The 18,426-nt window shown below is 37.7% G+C and overlaps 1 protein-coding gene across 1 annotated transcript; it reads right to left on the minus strand.

Annotated features, from left to right (window-relative positions):
* Window positions 1–1,880: 1,880 nt before the first annotated feature.
* FAM81B (family with sequence similarity 81 member B) lies at window positions 1,881–17,827 on the minus strand. Its single transcript, XM_053457748.1, has 9 exons — window positions 17,488–17,827; window positions 17,265–17,337; window positions 15,885–16,122; window positions 12,827–12,945; window positions 11,739–11,868; window positions 6,889–6,995; window positions 5,726–5,861; window positions 3,847–4,042; window positions 1,881–2,592 (listed from the first exon to the last, which is right to left on the minus strand). The coding sequence occupies exons 2-9, from the start codon at window positions 17,306–17,308 to the stop codon at window positions 2,459–2,461; spliced, it is 1,104 nt and encodes a 367-aa protein (XP_053313723.1). The 5' UTR covers window positions 17,309–17,337; window positions 17,488–17,827; the 3' UTR covers window positions 1,881–2,458.
* Window positions 17,828–18,426: the final 599 nt, after the last annotated feature.

Genomic DNA, 18,426 nt, shown 5'->3' on the forward strand with positions numbered 1-18,426 from the left:
TTGGTTTCCAGTTTTGGTTTTATCTAAGATGTAGCCCTTCCCATTTAAGAATGGTCATCTGAGGACAAGCAGCCAAACTAGTGCTCCAAACTTGACTGGTGGGAAAACCTGGCTGGCTTTGGAGTGTAGGATGAAGTCCATGGGGACCTAACATGGTACAATCAGCCCTACACGCAGTGCATTAATTGAACACGCAACTGTGACATGTTACTTGCCCCTGTCTACAATGTTATTTTGTGGATTCTCATGACTTCTGAGATTTCATGTTGCATAGAAAAGAAGTGACACTTTTTATTTTAAACATCTCAGTCATTTTCCAAATTGGTAACTTGTATTTTTGCGGTAAATCTAGTGCTGTCTGGTATCCTAGTAAAGCGTAACATCACAGAGGCGTGCTATAGAGGAGACAGATAAAGGGATGTTTTAGTTATGTAGCTGGAGGTGTTTCGGGGGAAAAAAGGTCAGACAAGAATTACTATTTTGTTAAATTTTTAATGACAGATGACAAGTTTGTTGGCAGGATGCTCAACTTCCAAAACCTTTAAATGCATATTGCAGTTCATCTTTAAATCAATCCAGATTCTTATTGCATTGCAATTCCATGTGTATAATGTTGTTTTTGTTATTTTTTTTCTCCTGCTTACATTCTCTGTTTGGTTTTCAATCAGTAGAATGAGTTAAATGAGACTCAATTGATGGGTTTTCAACTTCTTCAAATATATGGAAAGTTAGTTCGAGGCAGCTTGTTTTGATTGGCTTTAGAAAAGACTATAGATGGAATGCTATGTAATTACAGAATAAACTTGAAGACATTTTTACCTTAAAATATCAATCACATTGTAATATTCTGTTGCATATGGAATGTGAAGCAATGAAAAATATGTTAAACATCGGTGCCAATGAAAAAATAACCTCAGTGTGTATCTCTGCATTTCCAATCTACCTGGCTTCTATGAAATATAACATAATTATTAGATAATATTATTAATTAAATTTTTAAATGCAAAAAAGAACACAATTATTCATTTCTCCACTGCAAGCTATCATGTTTGGTTTTTATACCTTTACGTTTAAAACAGTTTAAATTTTTGCTTAGCTTCATGTAAATGTATTAGGAAAATTTTCAAATGACAGATTTTTTTCCCATTTTAACTAAAATCCATAGCATTCTATATGGTTACAATGAAGAATGCATAAGAACGAGTGGGTTCATTTGTGTATTAGGGCACACTCCAGCCAATGCACTTAAACGCATATGCTAGCTGTGTGGTCCCTTTACATTTTCATGTGGTCCATTTTTTCAAATGCATAGGGGGGGGGGGATTCTGCAGAATCTCCCCAAATTAATTTACCCCTTAACCCAACCCTCAGCGAAATGCTCTACAGGAGCTTCATTCAGCTGAATGCATCTCCCTGCGTGTGATGCCCCCCCCCGTGCTGAATACTCCATGCAGGGGGCTGTATAGAAGTCTTCCCACTCATTTCAATTTCTCTGTGATCTAAAATGTCTTGTCACTGTTAGGCGGCTGAAAATGTCAATCCTTGAAAAGGCAAACTCCCGTTGATTTTATTGGTACTTACTGTCACTGGCTGACAACTCAAGCAGCCAATCGGCAGCAAGACATTTAAGTACCTTGCAGAGTAACTTAATATGCATTTATATATAGGGGTGTCAGGGACACTAAACTGTAATGACTCCCCAAAGGCCATTCTCCGTTTTGAAACAATATAATAAACACAGTAAATCAGATACTATAGGATGTGTTGTCTGATTCCACATAATTCTTATCCTCAAATGAAAGTTAGTACCAGAAAGTAAAACATCTCAGTATGGTTTGACTGATGTCGGATATGGTTACCCCATTTTAATTTTTTTTTCAAAAATGCATTTTAAACCCATTCTACACACACCATAGTTTTATTGGCTAAAGTGGAAGATGTCATTTCAACGAATGGACCTCACTATATATTTTGAAGGTCCAATGCCTGTGAGCTGCTGCACGCCGCATCCCTGTATAATGCACGGTCAAGTTAGTGTCAATTCTTCAAAGTCCCCCTGCTTGATGAACGCAGTATGCAGGGATAGCTCAGCCATTGTTAGCGAAGAAACTTGTCAGAGATGATCCTTCATTGAGCTGAATGAATTCTGTTGAACCCGCAACCACTTCAAATTTCTTCTGTGAACGCCTGCTTTATTGAATAAACCTCTGTTTTCTTCCTTCAATGCGTTCCAGATAATATCTAGGTGACTGATTCACTTTTACAGCATCTACTATTTAGGTAACTGATCTAATTTATTTCAGCTTTAGGATCATCTCCAGCCTGGACATAATCTTCCTATACTTTTTTTGTCAAAGAAATTGTATACGTATATTGATCTGGATTATTATTTAGTCTATTCCGTTTCTCTCGTGTAATTTAATGCACCAGCAGTTCTAAATGAAACTGTCGGACAATCTCAAACATCCTTCAGCTCAACAATCTTGCGTCTGATCTGCTTGATGTCTTTCTGGACTTTCTTGGACTCTAATTTCACCTTTGTCTCTTGTATTTGCTGGAGGGAATTTAGAGACTCCTGTATTGCTTGAAATCCTGTTAGAAAAGAAAATATTAGAGGGAAAAATGCAATGATTTTAACATTTTAATTGAACAAAAGGTAGCTGTATGCGTATTAAATGTTACAAGAAAGACCCATTTTCACTCTGCAGAGCATTGTTCTTTCCTTGTAATAACAGCAATAGTTTGTTCTTCCGGACCACCTCCACAAAATTTAACGCATATATGTTATTTAAATAAATTAGAGTTACTCATTTGTGCCTGCTCACCTAGTACGATGACTGAATAATAAATAACAAAGCGGGGGAATCAGCCGTTGAATATTTATTGTATGTTAAATGTTGTTACTTAAAATCGCAAAGATAATGAGGTGCTGCTCCCTTATATGTACCAGTGATCAACTAAGGACCCTTTAATAAACTCAAGTAAGTAAAAACAAGTAAGCTTTATGTAAATAAACATATATAACTACAGTATATCAATAGATATGACAGTACCTATAAAAACTATATAAAGAGACGTGATGTAAAATAAATCTTAATTCCCTGTACAAAGATGAGTCATGTCCTACCTAGGATATGCAGCTCTTAGCTCCTCTCTCTATATGTATATCTTTTTATTATTATTTATTTATATATATATATATTTATTTGTTTCTGTACACTGAGCTCAGTGTCCCTTATAACTAATGTTAAACAGTTTGTATATCACGATGTGTGCATGCAAGCTCAGCTTTGGCTTACATTTATTTTCACTTCGTGAAGTCAGTACCCAGAACTGGGCAGTTACAGGTTATGATCAGTGGGCCCAAGAAATAAATGACCCTGAGCTTTATTCGATGAACAGTAAGCCTTTGTGAGAGACATTTTCACATCACAGAGGCTAATTTGTTCTTTCAGAAGGCATAGTTAAACAGGGTAAGTTAAAGGTTTTCATGGCGACCCAACTGTCCCGCTGCGGTTGACCATTGGGATCCAAAACATTTTGGCAAAGGAACATATCCCTGACCGCTCAATGTGGATGCAGATCTGACACATTGGTAGCTTAGTCTGCTGTACAGAACAACATGTTATCAAAGGCACAACTAGTATTTGAGATATGTCATATAAATAATAGTATATGAGGAAGCACAATATTATTTGTTTGCTTGGTGTTCCTAAGTGCTGTTGAATATTCCTGTAGAAGTCACATATATGTGTATACTGGTATTTGGAGGAGGCACAGCGGGCATCATAAAAGTCGTCTCATGTAACCTGGTGCGTTAAACCTGCCCCGGGCTTTATTACTTACCTGCTCTGTATTCACTTTTTATATTCTGCAACTCATCCCAGATTTCTGCTTCCATTTTGCTCATTCTTGCGCTCATTTTGTCCTCTGCGTGTTTTAGCCTGTTCAGTTTAGATTCAAGTTTATGAATTTGACCCTTGTTGTCTAATTTTTCAGTAAGATGATGTAAGTTCTCTTGAAACCTGTTGTCTGTCGCATCCTGTAAAATACATTGAGATTTTTTTTTTTAAACGAATTAATCAATTGAGGTCTATTGATTTTTAAAATTTGATTTAAAATAGTATGCTTCTATAAAATCAACAATGTCAAATCTTTTAAAACTAGGAGATTATGCATTCTTTAAGAAATAGTGAAAATATTAACTTTCTCCACTGGATTTAATATGTTCGGTAAGTTTTTATTTTAGAATTACAGAGCACCAGGAGATTCTGTAGCGCTATTACTTTAGATCCTGGAGGCAGCAATCAATAAATGCGCAGCCCATGAAAATGGTGGTCACAATAACATTTTCTGATTTTCCTTTTTTTTTTTTATTGTGTGTGCTTTAAAATTAGGTTAAGTTAATAAAATGACAGCTTTTTTGTTATTTATTATTACAGCTTTGGATTCTGCATTAGATACATTGACAGTAGATAACATTTTCCATTTTTCATATTTTAAAAGCGTGTCTTAATGATGCTAGGAATGGCAAATAACATGTCAAAAATCAGAAGTGTTTTGATATTTAGTATTTTAAGAAACACAAAGTACCAATCCAGGTGAATCACCGGCTCTGAAAGGGTATTATTTATTCTATTATATGGTCCCCATCACACTAATCTTACCTATTTCTCCATGGAGTGTGGGCAGTGGGTACTGGAATTTGACAAATTGTGAAGAAAATGTATTTTTTTGCGATAAAGAGTGCTTTGCAACCCAAAGATTGTTTGATGTGCATTAGTCTTCAGGTATTACGATATATATTGGGGGCCATAAAAGAAAAATAAAATGTATATAGTGTTAACACTTTTTTTTTTTTTTTTTTAAGAAATAAAACGGTTACCTTCCCCCACTTAGGTATTGCCTCAAATAAAAGAACACATTCCTATGAGTAGATGATAATGTATACATAATATAATAACAATAGTATCCTTAAATAATAGTTTAAAGTATGTGTATACTGAAGTATTTCCATCACAAAGCAACCAGTAGGCAGAATCAGGAAAAGCCCACATGAAACGTGTGTTGCACCCTCCAGTGTAGTGTGAGGCTGCAACACTAAATGTCTACTTCTTCATCCTGTAGGTCTCGTCCGCTTTCCAGATCTTCTCCTGAGACGGTAACGTCGCTTGATTCTTCAGTAGGGTTCACTGTATATCTTCTCATAACTATGAACTTTACAATGTTGCAATCTTGTATACTAAGCTCTCCTTCAAATATTTTTTTGGTATTTTTTTTTAGCTAAGCTGGGGAAGGTGCACTGTTTTATAAAAACACTGTTACACTACATATGCTTTTTTCTTTAATGTTGCTATATATATTGTAATAGTGGAAGACTAATGCAGGTCAATGAATGTCCAGGTTGTACTGTACCTCTTGCATCACATATAGCACTAAGCGCACTTTATCACTACAAATACATTTATTTCACTATTACTGTTTCCGTGTGGGGGAAACACATGTTTAGTGCTGTCAGCGTGTGGCATAGAGGCTGAGGTACACCTCACATTTGTTTGTTTTTTTTCAATTGTGCTGAACGTCCTGAAAATACACTTAAGAATGTTTGAAGCCTACCGTTCCTCTCTACTGGGCTAGTATGGGTGAAAGGATTTTAGGGGGATATTGTTGTCCCATTCAAGTAGATGTAGTCTCGTCATTTTTAGAGAACATGTTGCATTCTTACCATTTTCTCTCTCACAGAATTAAGGAGCTTTTCTATATGTTGAGCCTGCTCTTGATCAGACCTTTGTAGCTGAGATTCTGTCCACCTCCGCTGATTTAGGATTTGGTCTTCTATGTCTTTAACTAGACCTCCAATTCTAGGAACCAAGAGATGCGGTCAAATTCATTATAGGTTTTATATTCTCTAAACAGCTCAGAAGTAAGGAAGTTTTAAATATTTCACTTTTGACATGTATCCCTGCTAGAATCAGTTTGGGCTCAGATGGGGATTTTCCAGGTTTGTGACTTAAGGTGGACTTGACCACAGCTAAGGTGAATCATAAAACCATAATTCAATTCAGGACTAAAACGCCTCATACGCTTATATTATTATTTAATGTTCAGCATCTAACATAATCTGAATATATAATTCAGCTCTTATATCCACCAGTCATTTCTTGGACGTGTTGAGCGACTTTGAAGACCGCATTGTAATACTGCTGTCAGCCCATGTACAAAGTTATTAGTCGCTTCCTGGCTTCGACCTCCAATATTACAGAAGTCTTTGGCGCAAGAAGTTTTCAGTTTCGCTGCTGTGATCATTGTATAAGAAAAAACGTAAAAAATACTTTTTATCTTTGATTCCATGATATATGTCCAAAAAAATAACATGCTACAGGTGGTCTAAAAACAATGTAGTAAGGTGGGACTTGCGTAACATTACATTCGAAACTTTAATCACAAACACAGGGTGAGGAAGCATATGATTAGGGATATACTCTAAATCCTGCTTTTGTGTAACTACTATATATATTTTTGATAGTGTGTATGTACATGTATGTGTGTGTGTGTATGTATGTGTATATATATATATATATATATATGTATGTATGTATGTATGTATGTATAAATATATAAAATGTGTCTCAAAAATTGGTTGGAAATGTCAGATAAGTTCTTTTGCAAGAACATTTTTCGAATACTATAGTGACTCAGCCATATGCATAAAATATTGTTATAATACAATAAAACAATGAGTCTGGCTATAAGTTGTCAAGACTGCTAAAAAGTCCAGTTTCCTTATTTAATTGTATTGATTCAGTTTCTTGTTTTATGCCAACCAAGTCATTAGACCGAGGCTCTTATTTCTGTGCACGGCAACATTAAAGTAATTAGAATACATACTTGATTTCTAGAAGTTGGAACTCGTGGTGCTGCTTCCCTTGGGCACTCTTTACTTTGCTGCTTTGTTCAGAAATGGACGTTTCCATTCTTCCTAATAGCTGCATTACCTAATCAAAATTCAGCAGGGAACAGTGTGTTAAGCCAGTCCATCAGTTCTTACATTAACTATGCATCGCTTACTCTGAGCACTCAGGAGACAGATTGCATGGACTGGAGGTTGATTCCGCATTTGCCAAGCGTATCACAAACGCTGCAGAGGTTTGAGGAAATGAGGGCACCCCATTTCAGAATTGTTTTGCTTCCTATCTGTCCATACCTGTCCAGACATGGGGTAGCATTCTAGTGGAGAGAAGAGCATTAAAAGTGATACCTTTTATTGGGACAATAAAAGATGCAGACACACAAGCTCTTGGGACCTCGGAGATGCCACCTCTTCGGCCCTGAAGGGTTATGTGACTCTGCTCTTTGATACGAGTGTATGTTCTACATGCTATGAAACTGAACATCGAGTGAGATAAAGAATGACAACCTACCTAGAAGGCAGCATTAAGCCTCCTGACCTGAGGGTCTGATTTTATAGGCCTACAGAACGTGGCATTTGCAAATGGATTCAATGTAAGATATCCGGTGCTTCATTCATCTTAGTGTTTAAAATATATAAAAAGTCTGTTTTCTTAGCGAATTATTCATAAAAGGTCAGTGAACTAGTTAGTCAACTAAGCCCAGATTATGCACGCTCGACTATCAGTTAAATCAAATTATTGGTGCCAGCAATGAATGCGTGGATGCGTGGCGTTGCATAGTTTTTAGATTGTTGCATGATAACAGGCAATTATTTAGTCCAGCATAGTTAACGTGTGTTTCCATAATAAACGTTTTCTCTAGGTATATATGGTATTTTAAGCGAGCACGCAGAAAAGACAGGAACGCATTGCTGACAACCTGTGTGTTATGTCTGTGGGATGCTTCGAGTAATAAAAAGCATAGAATCTGCTGTTAGAAATCACATGCGCAGCAATTTCTACTAACGTAGGCCAAGACCTTTAAATGTGAACCCTGTTCTGCTAATTCCATTGATTAACGTGGTCACATCAAGTATCATTTCCCAAATTAAAATACACAGATTTAGCACCAATAAAATAACATTTTACAATTATGTATAATACAAGACCAGCTCCAACCATCTCGCAGGAGAAACTCACCGGGTCTGTCACGCATCAATGTGTAGTTTATTTTTTGCCATCTTTCTTAAACTAAAAATGTTTAGCCTTTTGGAAATTGCTCTAAAAATGTTGCTCCAAGAATCAAAAATAGCTCCTACCTATTATCATTTGCTTTGACCTTTCACGTACTTAAACCCCGTCAATAAGTCTCAACAAAGAAATCCCCGTATACATCTGTATTCCCTATGTTAAAAGCACAGACGCACTAAACATCCTTTTTTTTCTTTCTTCTAATTACACATTCTTTTTGTCTTGATCTATTCTTGGCGTAGGTTACACATAATTATTGCTAGCTTGGTTTGACAGAGCTGTGTGATTGTATTCCCTGCTTTTTGTGACTTGGTGACTCATCTTCCTCCTTGGGTACATTCCTTAATAATGCCGTTTGGCTGCGTGCTTTAAATCACTTTTTCGGTTTGAAATAATATGAAATCTAGATATATGATGTTATTTTTAACTTTCTCCATTTCCCCAACTTTCACAACTGCACACGTTCTGACAGATGTATTTATTCTATGAAATATTTATAGAGGAACTGCCTGCAGCTGGATCACTGAGTGACTTCACTAAAACTGCAAGGCAGATCAAAACTGTCCAATATGCCAATATGTCCAAATCTGCATATCCGATTAAAATCTTTAATGTCAAGTCTCATGAAATAAAGCAAAATTTTACATGTTGGGTATCTGGGTATAGCTGAACTCATAGCACTAGTGCAAGCTGAGTGTTGGTTTTAATGTGAGTGATAGGATAATGTTCACAATTGTCCCCCAAAAATGAATCCATAGCATAACAATAAAGGTTAGACATTTACCCCCTTCTTCTGCGGATATAGGGCATTCTTACCCAGGAATGGCGTTGTAGCTGTGTATACATGACGTTTGCGCAGCGTCCTCAGGCTTGTATAAGCTTGGATGTACAACACACTGTACAGTGCCGCGGCAGAGTGTCATCTACACCTGCACTAAGAGACTCGACCTCTGGAGAAGCCCCTGGTAGTGAACTCTCCCCCCCGCATCACTTTTAAATACCAATGCATTGTTTTCAAGCTTTTAACATGAGGTTGGTGGGGCTGTTCATCTTTGATATGGGAGACACTGGGGCAGGAGCAGGTGGACTTTTTTGTGTGTTGTGCAATCTGGTGGATCAACATGATGGATTACAATTTGTCTTAAATCTATACTGGGCCCAAACAGTTTGTGACTATACTCTCAGATTCTGAAAGATCCTGAGGCTCCTGCACTGGAAACCGTCGGGTAGCGGTGTGCATGCTGTCATTTTGAGCCACTTTTTTCATGACGACATGGAACATCATGGAGAAAGTAGCAGTGTGTGTAGACCTGTGCCCACTGCTACGCTACTATGGAACTATTTGAATGGGTTAATGCACTATGGTACTGGTGTATATGGCTGTTATTAAAATGATGTCGATATTTTTATTCTCCCTATTTCTCTTTATCCTTCTTCTCTCTCCCTCCTTTTTTTTCTTTCTTTCTCTCTCTCTCTCTCTCTCTCACTTTCTTCTCTTAATTCCTTAATTTAAGACTGGCATAGCATGACAAAGCTATTATATAAATTAGATTCTTAATGTGAAAAAGATGCCTCCTTTCTACATCAGTTTTAGTCCAACTTCCTACAAATCGATCTGTGGGTTGTGCCAGGGAAGGACTCCAGAAATCTACTGAGTGATCATATAACGGGATAATATAGGAAGCTACAGTATGGGTGAGGGGGTTATATGTATCTGATCCGATTTGCCTGTCACTGATGGAATATTTCCTGTTGAAGTGTGTGGCTTCCTTATCTTCCCATCTCTCCTGGCTTTGTGCTTCTTATCCGGTGAACATCTTTATATAATGGCTCTAGTTTGCCTGACATAATTTGGCTGACAACTTGATAGAATTGTGACATGTTTCCCTTCTGTTCCCTTTTTACTAGGCATTGGCAGCTCTCATACATTTTAGGTGCTTAAGGATGGACAGATGTCCGTTTGAAAGTGTTTCCATTTAGAATCCCAACTCACAGTATGTCACATTAAACGTAAGGTTAAATTAGTTATTTTATTATTTTTTGGCCTCTCTATGTTACGATTTATATCAAATACAGAGCCCGAACTGTTGCATTTTTACTTGATTTATTTGCAAAGTTCTTTTTTTTGTATCTTGGTCTACATAATAACATTAATGATCAATGTATTATTTTGCTATTTTTTCCCGTATCAACCAGTTAACAATTGTATTTCATGGTGAATCTTTGCATTGAGTCACAATTTATAAGAAAGTACAAGTATTAATGAATACAGTGCGATAGCCATTAACTTTTGAAAGGGGAAGCCTTATTGGGGGGGGGCAACTGGAGCATAATGTAGGTTAGTACCGACAAAAACCTAGTGTTTTCTCCTTTTGTTCCAATAAACGTATTTTATGATGTTGTAGCAGTTGTCAGTCGTGATATTTTTGTGGTGAACTTCTCTACACAATCACCACACTGAGCTGTTTCTTTACGGCAATGCTAATGAAGTCTCTCCCTCCATACACTTAAGTTAAGATAACAGAGCTAGAATACTGTATACATAAATAATATACCGTTATTATTAAAAAAACAGAACCGTTAAAAAATATATATATATATATATATATATTCTTGAAAACTTATTTTTAATCTTATTCTAATAAATGATGGGTGTAAAGGTTGCAAAACGCCTCTGGTTATTACATAAGAAAATAACATATATGGAAAGGTGTACTCAGGGGAACATGGTCGACTGCAGCAACTGGACAAAGGCCTGAAGTGAGTAAAAACATGACCTGAATCCTGATGCGAACACACTTCCATACAATATTAACCTTAACTAGGATAAGTAATTCATACGGCCCCTAGGGCTGTGACCTATGTTCCATTCTTTCTAGTTTATACTAATTTGGTTAGCTGATAGCAGCTAACATTCCCAACCCTTTGATTCGATGTTGATCCATTCATAGTTAATGTGTACATAAATGCATATTTGTAGCTGAATGTAATAGGTCAGAATATACAGCATCTAAACTCCCCAAGGTTAGTCAAAACACCTACTATCGGTCATATTTTTTATTTGGCCATCCACTGCCTTCTCTTCTCCTGGAAATGTCATCTAGAAGATTGATGACAGCGCCATATTGACTTAGTCAGGATTGGCAGTAGATTAATGCCAAGAGAATGCTAGCACTAAATAAGAACAAATCACGGGGAAAGGAGGTTAAGAAGGTGATCTTGCAAATAATAGTGTACATGATCCAGAATCTGCCATAGCATCAGTGCTTTACCAGGGCACCGTGGAAGTGTTCACTATAAAATGATGATGAGATTATTAAGGCTGGGGTTCGTGTAGAGGAATAATGACATGCTCAGCCCCCTCACTGTTACAGGGAAGCTCCATACACTGCAACATATGCCGGCAGAGCCTGCAAATTGTACACACATCATTAATTTGATGAACAGGGTACAAGATCTCATTTTCAGAGCTCGGCTTTAATGTAAGTAATTTGTTTTGAAGTGATGAATTTAGAACAGCAGTAGTACTTTCCAGGATTTTCATTGCCCTTTCCATCCCCAGTCATCCCTTCCCTCCTCCCGCTCTCCCGCTCGAACCTTAACATCGATCTCCTTCATATGGGCTTCTAACGCAGCCGTGATGCTTTGGACTTCCTTCTCTTGGGCTCGCAGCTCGTGTTTAGTGACGGCCAGATCTCCGGATAGTTTTGCTATGCTGGCATCACACCTGAAAGCCAAGAAATATACAGATTACTTTAACTGCTGGAACTCATCCAACATTTTCTTTAAAACAGAGATTATTAGCACGTTGCTCTGATCTCCACAAGGCAGCTTGGAGCCCTTTGGAGGCAATTGTGTTCTTGCCACTCATCTATCCGTGTTGGTGTAGTGATAAATGCAGGTGCTTATCCCTTTAAGCTAGGTAGATCAGTAGAACAGGAGCAGGCATGTATTCTGGGATTCGATATCAGGGCATGGCTTCAACAAATTTTACAAAACTTTTAATTAGGCTTTTGCGCTTCTAGACTAAAATTTGGCCAGGTTAGTCAGAAGATATGAATAAACCAGTGATGCCTCCATGGTATGATTTTGGTAACCCATCACCCACAATGTCACCTAAATAATGATAGAAGGGTTTACATCGTGTATGAGGATATAATTTCCAAGAACAAAAAAGTGATCAATGCAAATGATTTTACATAAAACCGTTTCTGGGTCAATAGACCCTTGACTTTTCCAAAATGAATTAACCATAAAAAATAAAGCATCTTAATTTAACATTTTTGTTGAATATTATTTTGTTAAACTAACCATTGGTATTAACTAAATAAACTGACATATATACGTGGTATATATACTGTATATACAGTATATAAAATTTATTCACTAAACTATCATGGAGAAGACGTAAATGATTGCTACATGAATAAATCCCTCAATGCCACTTTGGCTATGCTACCAAACAACATTTTAATTGATGAAAAAAATCCAGTGAAATTCAGCAATTCACTTTCTCTAACCAGTAACTGCAAATTTCAGATTTACTGTACAATGCTAAACACAAATTATGCTATAAACTACAAGGAGAACAGTTCTTTTTTTGGAATAAAGCCCATCGTGAACGGGAATCTGAGACGATAATGCACAATAATAAATGTAATGATGGAAGTTCTGTGGTTGCTGACCTTGCCACTCGACCACGTAGATCACCGATTCCATGGAGCTGTTTTTTGTCCAGACTTTGTACAGCAAAGCTTGTTCCAGTACTCACATTATCTCTGGTGTGGATCTGACTTTCCAAAGCCTAAAAAACAAGTACGCAGAGGTGCTGAACTGCTCAACATGCAAAAAATATTGTTTCTCAATGAATCGAAGTTAATAAAGTGTTAATATTTGATTTTTTTTAAATTATCAATATTGAAGGTATGTATATAGGAATAAAGCAAATTAAAAGACTCCAAATTACTTTATGGACATGGCGTGTACTGCAAGCAAGGCTGACAACTTGTTTCTCTGAGTTATCCAAAGTACAGATTGATACCATGAGCTCCAAGTACATTTATTCATTACGTAGTAAACCATGTTTAATCATTACAAAACACAAATATTTCTAGGCTTCAGCCCCATCCTCAATTTCTACACCTCAACAATTGGTGCGCCTGTTATCGGTCTGTATTTCTTTTGGGCGACGGAGTAAACAGGGTGGAAATAATAACGACATCTGTATTTTTTTAATATGTAATCATGCTCTGTGTTAGACTCCAATGTTTTGGAAGGAACTACTTCCATATCAATAGTTCTCTAAATGTTTTGCCCATTTGTAGCCATTAAAATGAGTGCCAAAAACACCCTGGAGACGGAATAATGAAACAGAAAGTAATCCTAAGCATCCAAAGTATATTTAACACATTTTGGGCATATATTCAAAAAGCGTTTTAAAAAAGATCTTAAAAAGCAATATGCCACCCAGGCCTATTTGTGAGACTGGAGAATAAGTTGGCACATAATGAATTACTGCATAATTAACCCCTTAAGGACAATGGGCGGTCCCTAAACCCATTGAAAACAATGCATTTTGAGCCCGTACATGTACGTGCTTTGTCATTAAGGGGTTAAAGGGATCTTTTATTTACTTTGAAATATCACAACGTTCATAACGCTTGGGAATACATGTACACTATATGGCCAAAAGTATTGGGACACCTGACATTACACCAACAGGGAATTAATATGTAGTTGGTCCCAGCATTGCATTGTACAAAATGTCCTGGTATGCTGAAGAGAACATACCAAGATAGTTTGGACAACGCTATGCTTCCAACTTTGTGGGAACAGTTTGGGGAAGGCCCCCAGCGCACAGAGCAAGGTCCATGAAGACGTGATTGGATGAGTAGTGTGGTAGTGACTGATCCGTACAGACCCCTGAACTCAACCCCATGAACTGGAACGGAGACTGTGAGCCAGGCCTTCTCGGTCAACATCAATGCCTGACCTCACAGATGCTCTACTGGATGAACGGGCAAAAATTCTCACAGAAACATTACAAGATCTTGTGAAAAACCCTTCCCAGAAGAGTGGAAGCTGTTATAGCTGCAAAGTGGGACCAACTACATATTACTGTCTGTATTTAGAATGCAATGTCATAAAAGTCCCAGTTGGTGTAATGGCCAGGTGTCCCAATACTTTTGTCCATATAGTGTATAAGTCTATATATCGGTAGCTTCAGTGTGTCATGTCATCAAATGAAATTAACAGTTTTATAAAAGTTAGCAAATGTTATGATATATATATATATTTATATATATATGAATATACACACATTTTTACAAAAGCAGAAAATATAGCTGTAGTGAAAGTATTTTGACACATAACATTCTAATATATATAACCAGACATAACTTTTGATACAACAAGTCTTTCGCACTCCTGATATCCTTATATTTCTAACTTTCCTGTTTTAAAACCTTTAAAAACTTTAAAAAAAAAGTCTTTTACTTGCTGTTCTCTTTATAGACGTTCATCTTGGATAGAACAAAATGCAAACTGACTTATTGTTATTTTTAGTGATTGGTAAAATGATTCAAAAATAAATCATGTTCTGCCTGTCACTGCTGATGCTCCTGGTCTGAAATGTCTCTTGTGGTTCCAATACACAATTTTTGGCACAGTATATCTTAATATAGCTGGCAACCAATATAAGGATGAAAAATGGCCTCACTAAAGTACAGCAAGAAGCCTTACAGTGCATTAACATATTTTGCTGCTAAAGCTTATTTTTGTTATTTATTGATGTACTTTTGCAATCTTGTTTTTAGTATAAATATTGACTACATGTTGATAACTGAGTACACCCCTTACATCGACTACTAAAAGATACCAGGCAGAGCATATCTGATGATCATTAGAAGAAGTGCCCACAATGACCGAATAACTAGCTTGACCCCTGTTCTTTGCTTTGGTTTTTTGTGTCTTCTACAATATGGAGACATGATATCATCTAGCTCAAATGACAAATTGACGTATATGGGTATGCTTAATCCCAAAGTAGGAATTAGAAGTAGCCTCATGAAAGCAAAGACCGAAACCCCGCAGGCATTATTAGATAAATAGCTTGTATAACTCAATGCAGAAGCAGAAACAGGCCCAGGCCTCGCTCTCCGATAGCTCTTGGCTTAGTTACTGGTGACACTGGCCAGGTGATACTATTGATTCCAGGGTCATTTTAAAATAGTTTACATAGTTGTTGAACGTCTTAGGCTGGGTGCAGGCTTCTTGGGTGACAGAAACAGTAGATCTTTGCAGCATCCTTCCAGACGTACACTAAGACCGGTACCTGTGAAAGTCACTTGTGATTGTGTCCGTACAGTCTGGCTAGTGTCTGGCTCGGCTTGTGCCCAGCTAGTATCGCACCACCGCCACAGTTAACGCAGTAAGGTTAGTGCTAACATGAAACCACACAACCTGCCTCTCAGAACTCCCCTAGGCAAGTGACCAGTTTGTCCAATAAGAAAACTCCCGCAGGCACTGTGGTGAGCACATACACAACTCAATTCTATTTGTCACCATCTGACAGATTCACAAAACATTGAGGTTAAATAAGAAATGTATTTAACCTTCAACTAAGGTCTGACTTAAGTTGACATCAGGCCAAGCCCCCCCTTTTGTACGATAATCAGTCTCTGGTGAATTACTGTTCATTAGATATACCAGAGCCCATACCTTATATTTTTTATACTATAGTACCTCGATATCTTTGCTAAGCTGCTTGACTATTTGTGTGATGGTCTGCATGTGGTTTTCAAGTAGGCGTTGTGCCATAGCATCCCACTGACTCCCACGGTTTCCACGCAAACTTGAAACATCTTCCTTTATCTTGAAAGCCTGCTCCAAAAGCATGGAAGTGGTCTTCTCCTGGTTAAATAGCCTGTCTTCTAACACTTCCACTCGAGCGGCAGGGATTGCTGGCAAAAATGACTGTCCCCTGTAATAAACAAACACGTTAATGGAGCATACTGAAAAAGGTGCTTTGATCACTGATAATAGTGAATACGTCCTCATGTGATTAACTGAGAGTAGATTCATGATTTGTTCCCTCAGGGATAGACTACTCATGACAATTTTACAAATTTGTGGTATTGGCCCCCACAGGCATCTAGGTGATTAGGCATGAGGCGTGAGTTTAGACATTGATACAGATTATACATGTTCAGTACATATAAATGTAGCCCACGATAAGTGAAAACGCACTCTTGCCCAAACTGTATAGCCACTTGGCCATATGAGGTAACATATACACTGATCAGCCATAACATTATGACCACCTGCCTAATACTGTGTAGGTCCCCCTTTTCCTGCAAAAACAGCCCTGACCCATCAAGGCATGGACTCCACTAGACCGTTGAAGTCCTGTAAGTTGCAAGGTGGAGCCTCCATGGATGCATCCTGGTGCCATGTGTTCTCCATATAAGTGACGCACACGCACAGGGCCATCCACGTGATGTAAAAGAAAACATAATACATCAGACCAGGACAGATTCTTCCATTACAGTTCTTATGCTCACGTGCCCATTGTAGGCGCTGTAGGCAGTGGACAGGGGTCAGCATGGGCACACTGACTGGTCTGTAGCTAGGCAGCCCCATACACAACAAACTGCGATGCACTGTGTTTTCTGATAAGATTATCAGTGTTATTCACTTCACCTGTCAGCGGTCAAAATGTTATGGCTGATCGGTGTAGTTTTGCTAAGAAAATGCATAATTATAAAAGTAAATGCTTCCTGTACATTTTATGTATACAGGGAGATATCATACACATATTAAAATATGTAAAGGGATTTAAAATATACAGGATGGAGGTACATTTTAAGGTTTTACTTTACCAAGAGCATAGCAGATAAATGGAACAGCCTCCCATGAGAGGTGGCAGAGGCTAATACAATGAGAGAATGTAAACGTGCATGGGATCGGCATAAAGCTATCCTGAATCTAAGACAAGATCAAGGACTGATTAAGGAAACATGAGCCGACTAGATTGGGCGAATAGATCTAATCTGTTCGAAGATTCTGTGACTCCTAACAGGAATTTAGTAGGAAAATAGCTACTAAAATGTGCACCAAACATACCTGTCAGGGTAGGTTAAAAGCTGCATGGGGTTTTCTCTTGACATTTCAACGGCAACTTCACTTAAACGTATATCTGAAAGAAAACAGCATAGAAGATGCTTCAGTTAAGCAGTTACCCGAGATCTGACTGCGGTTGGGAGTTATATTTGAGTTCCTGGCATCGCTGCATCTTAATGTACCTGTTTTATTTTATTGAAATTATTTAGAACAAACAGTGTCTTACCTTCTAATCGGTATTAACAATACTCCAGTGTGTTCCAAGATACAGATCCGGGGCAGGGTCTGCTTACAGCGTTCTTGGCCATTTTACTAAGCAATATCCTAGAGACTTAAATCTTAGTAAACAAAGTAACCAAACATACTCAGAGCGTGAATGTACAACCTGTGCCTAATCTCTTTCTCAACACCCCATTCAGTGAGCTCCTTACTCACAGATCAACTCTTAAGACGCAAGTCTTTATATAAGTTCCTGTTTTAGGTCTTTAACTCAAACTATCCGCCACGTTAATTCAGATCCATAATTACTGCTTAGGTCTTGGGATTTTTCCATATCACGGCATGGCTTTCACACCCCCTCTTCGCACGGTATACTACTTTTGTGTACTGCCGTTACTAGGCAACAGGAATTTGTGGCACTCATTTGGTTGTGCATTCAGTAGCAGGTTAGACTGGTTAATAATGCATTCCTTAATTATTTGAGCACCGGTCAAGCATTGCAAGACTATGGCTTTAACTCTCTAGCCGCTGAGTCCAGGTTACTACGGCTCTAGACTTTTAATAAGTTTTAATAAATACACTTTGGAATGGATCGTTGTTACATTTACCGCAGAATTATTTTAAATAAATACCGGTATATATCACTGATTTTATCTCCTCCATAGGTTACAAAAATGTATTTTTGCCCTGTAGACCTATACACACGTTTGCTAATATACATTATGGGTATAGAGTTAGATGTATCTCTGGTAGTAGAATAAAAACTGAACAATTCGTCCCATCTAGTCGGTTTATTATTTTCAGCCGCGAAAGCTCAAAATCTTCACCGGTCCTTGGTCTTGCCTTATATTCACAGTAGCTTTATGCCTACCCCATGCATGTTTAAATTACCTCACTGTATTAAACTCTACCACTTCTGCTGGGAGACTGCTCCACCTATCCACAA

This window comes from Spea bombifrons, chromosome 1, assembly GCF_027358695.1.
Source record: "Spea bombifrons isolate aSpeBom1 chromosome 1, aSpeBom1.2.pri, whole genome shotgun sequence".
Taxonomy (NCBI): Eukaryota; Metazoa; Chordata; class Amphibia; order Anura; family Pelobatidae; genus Spea; species Spea bombifrons.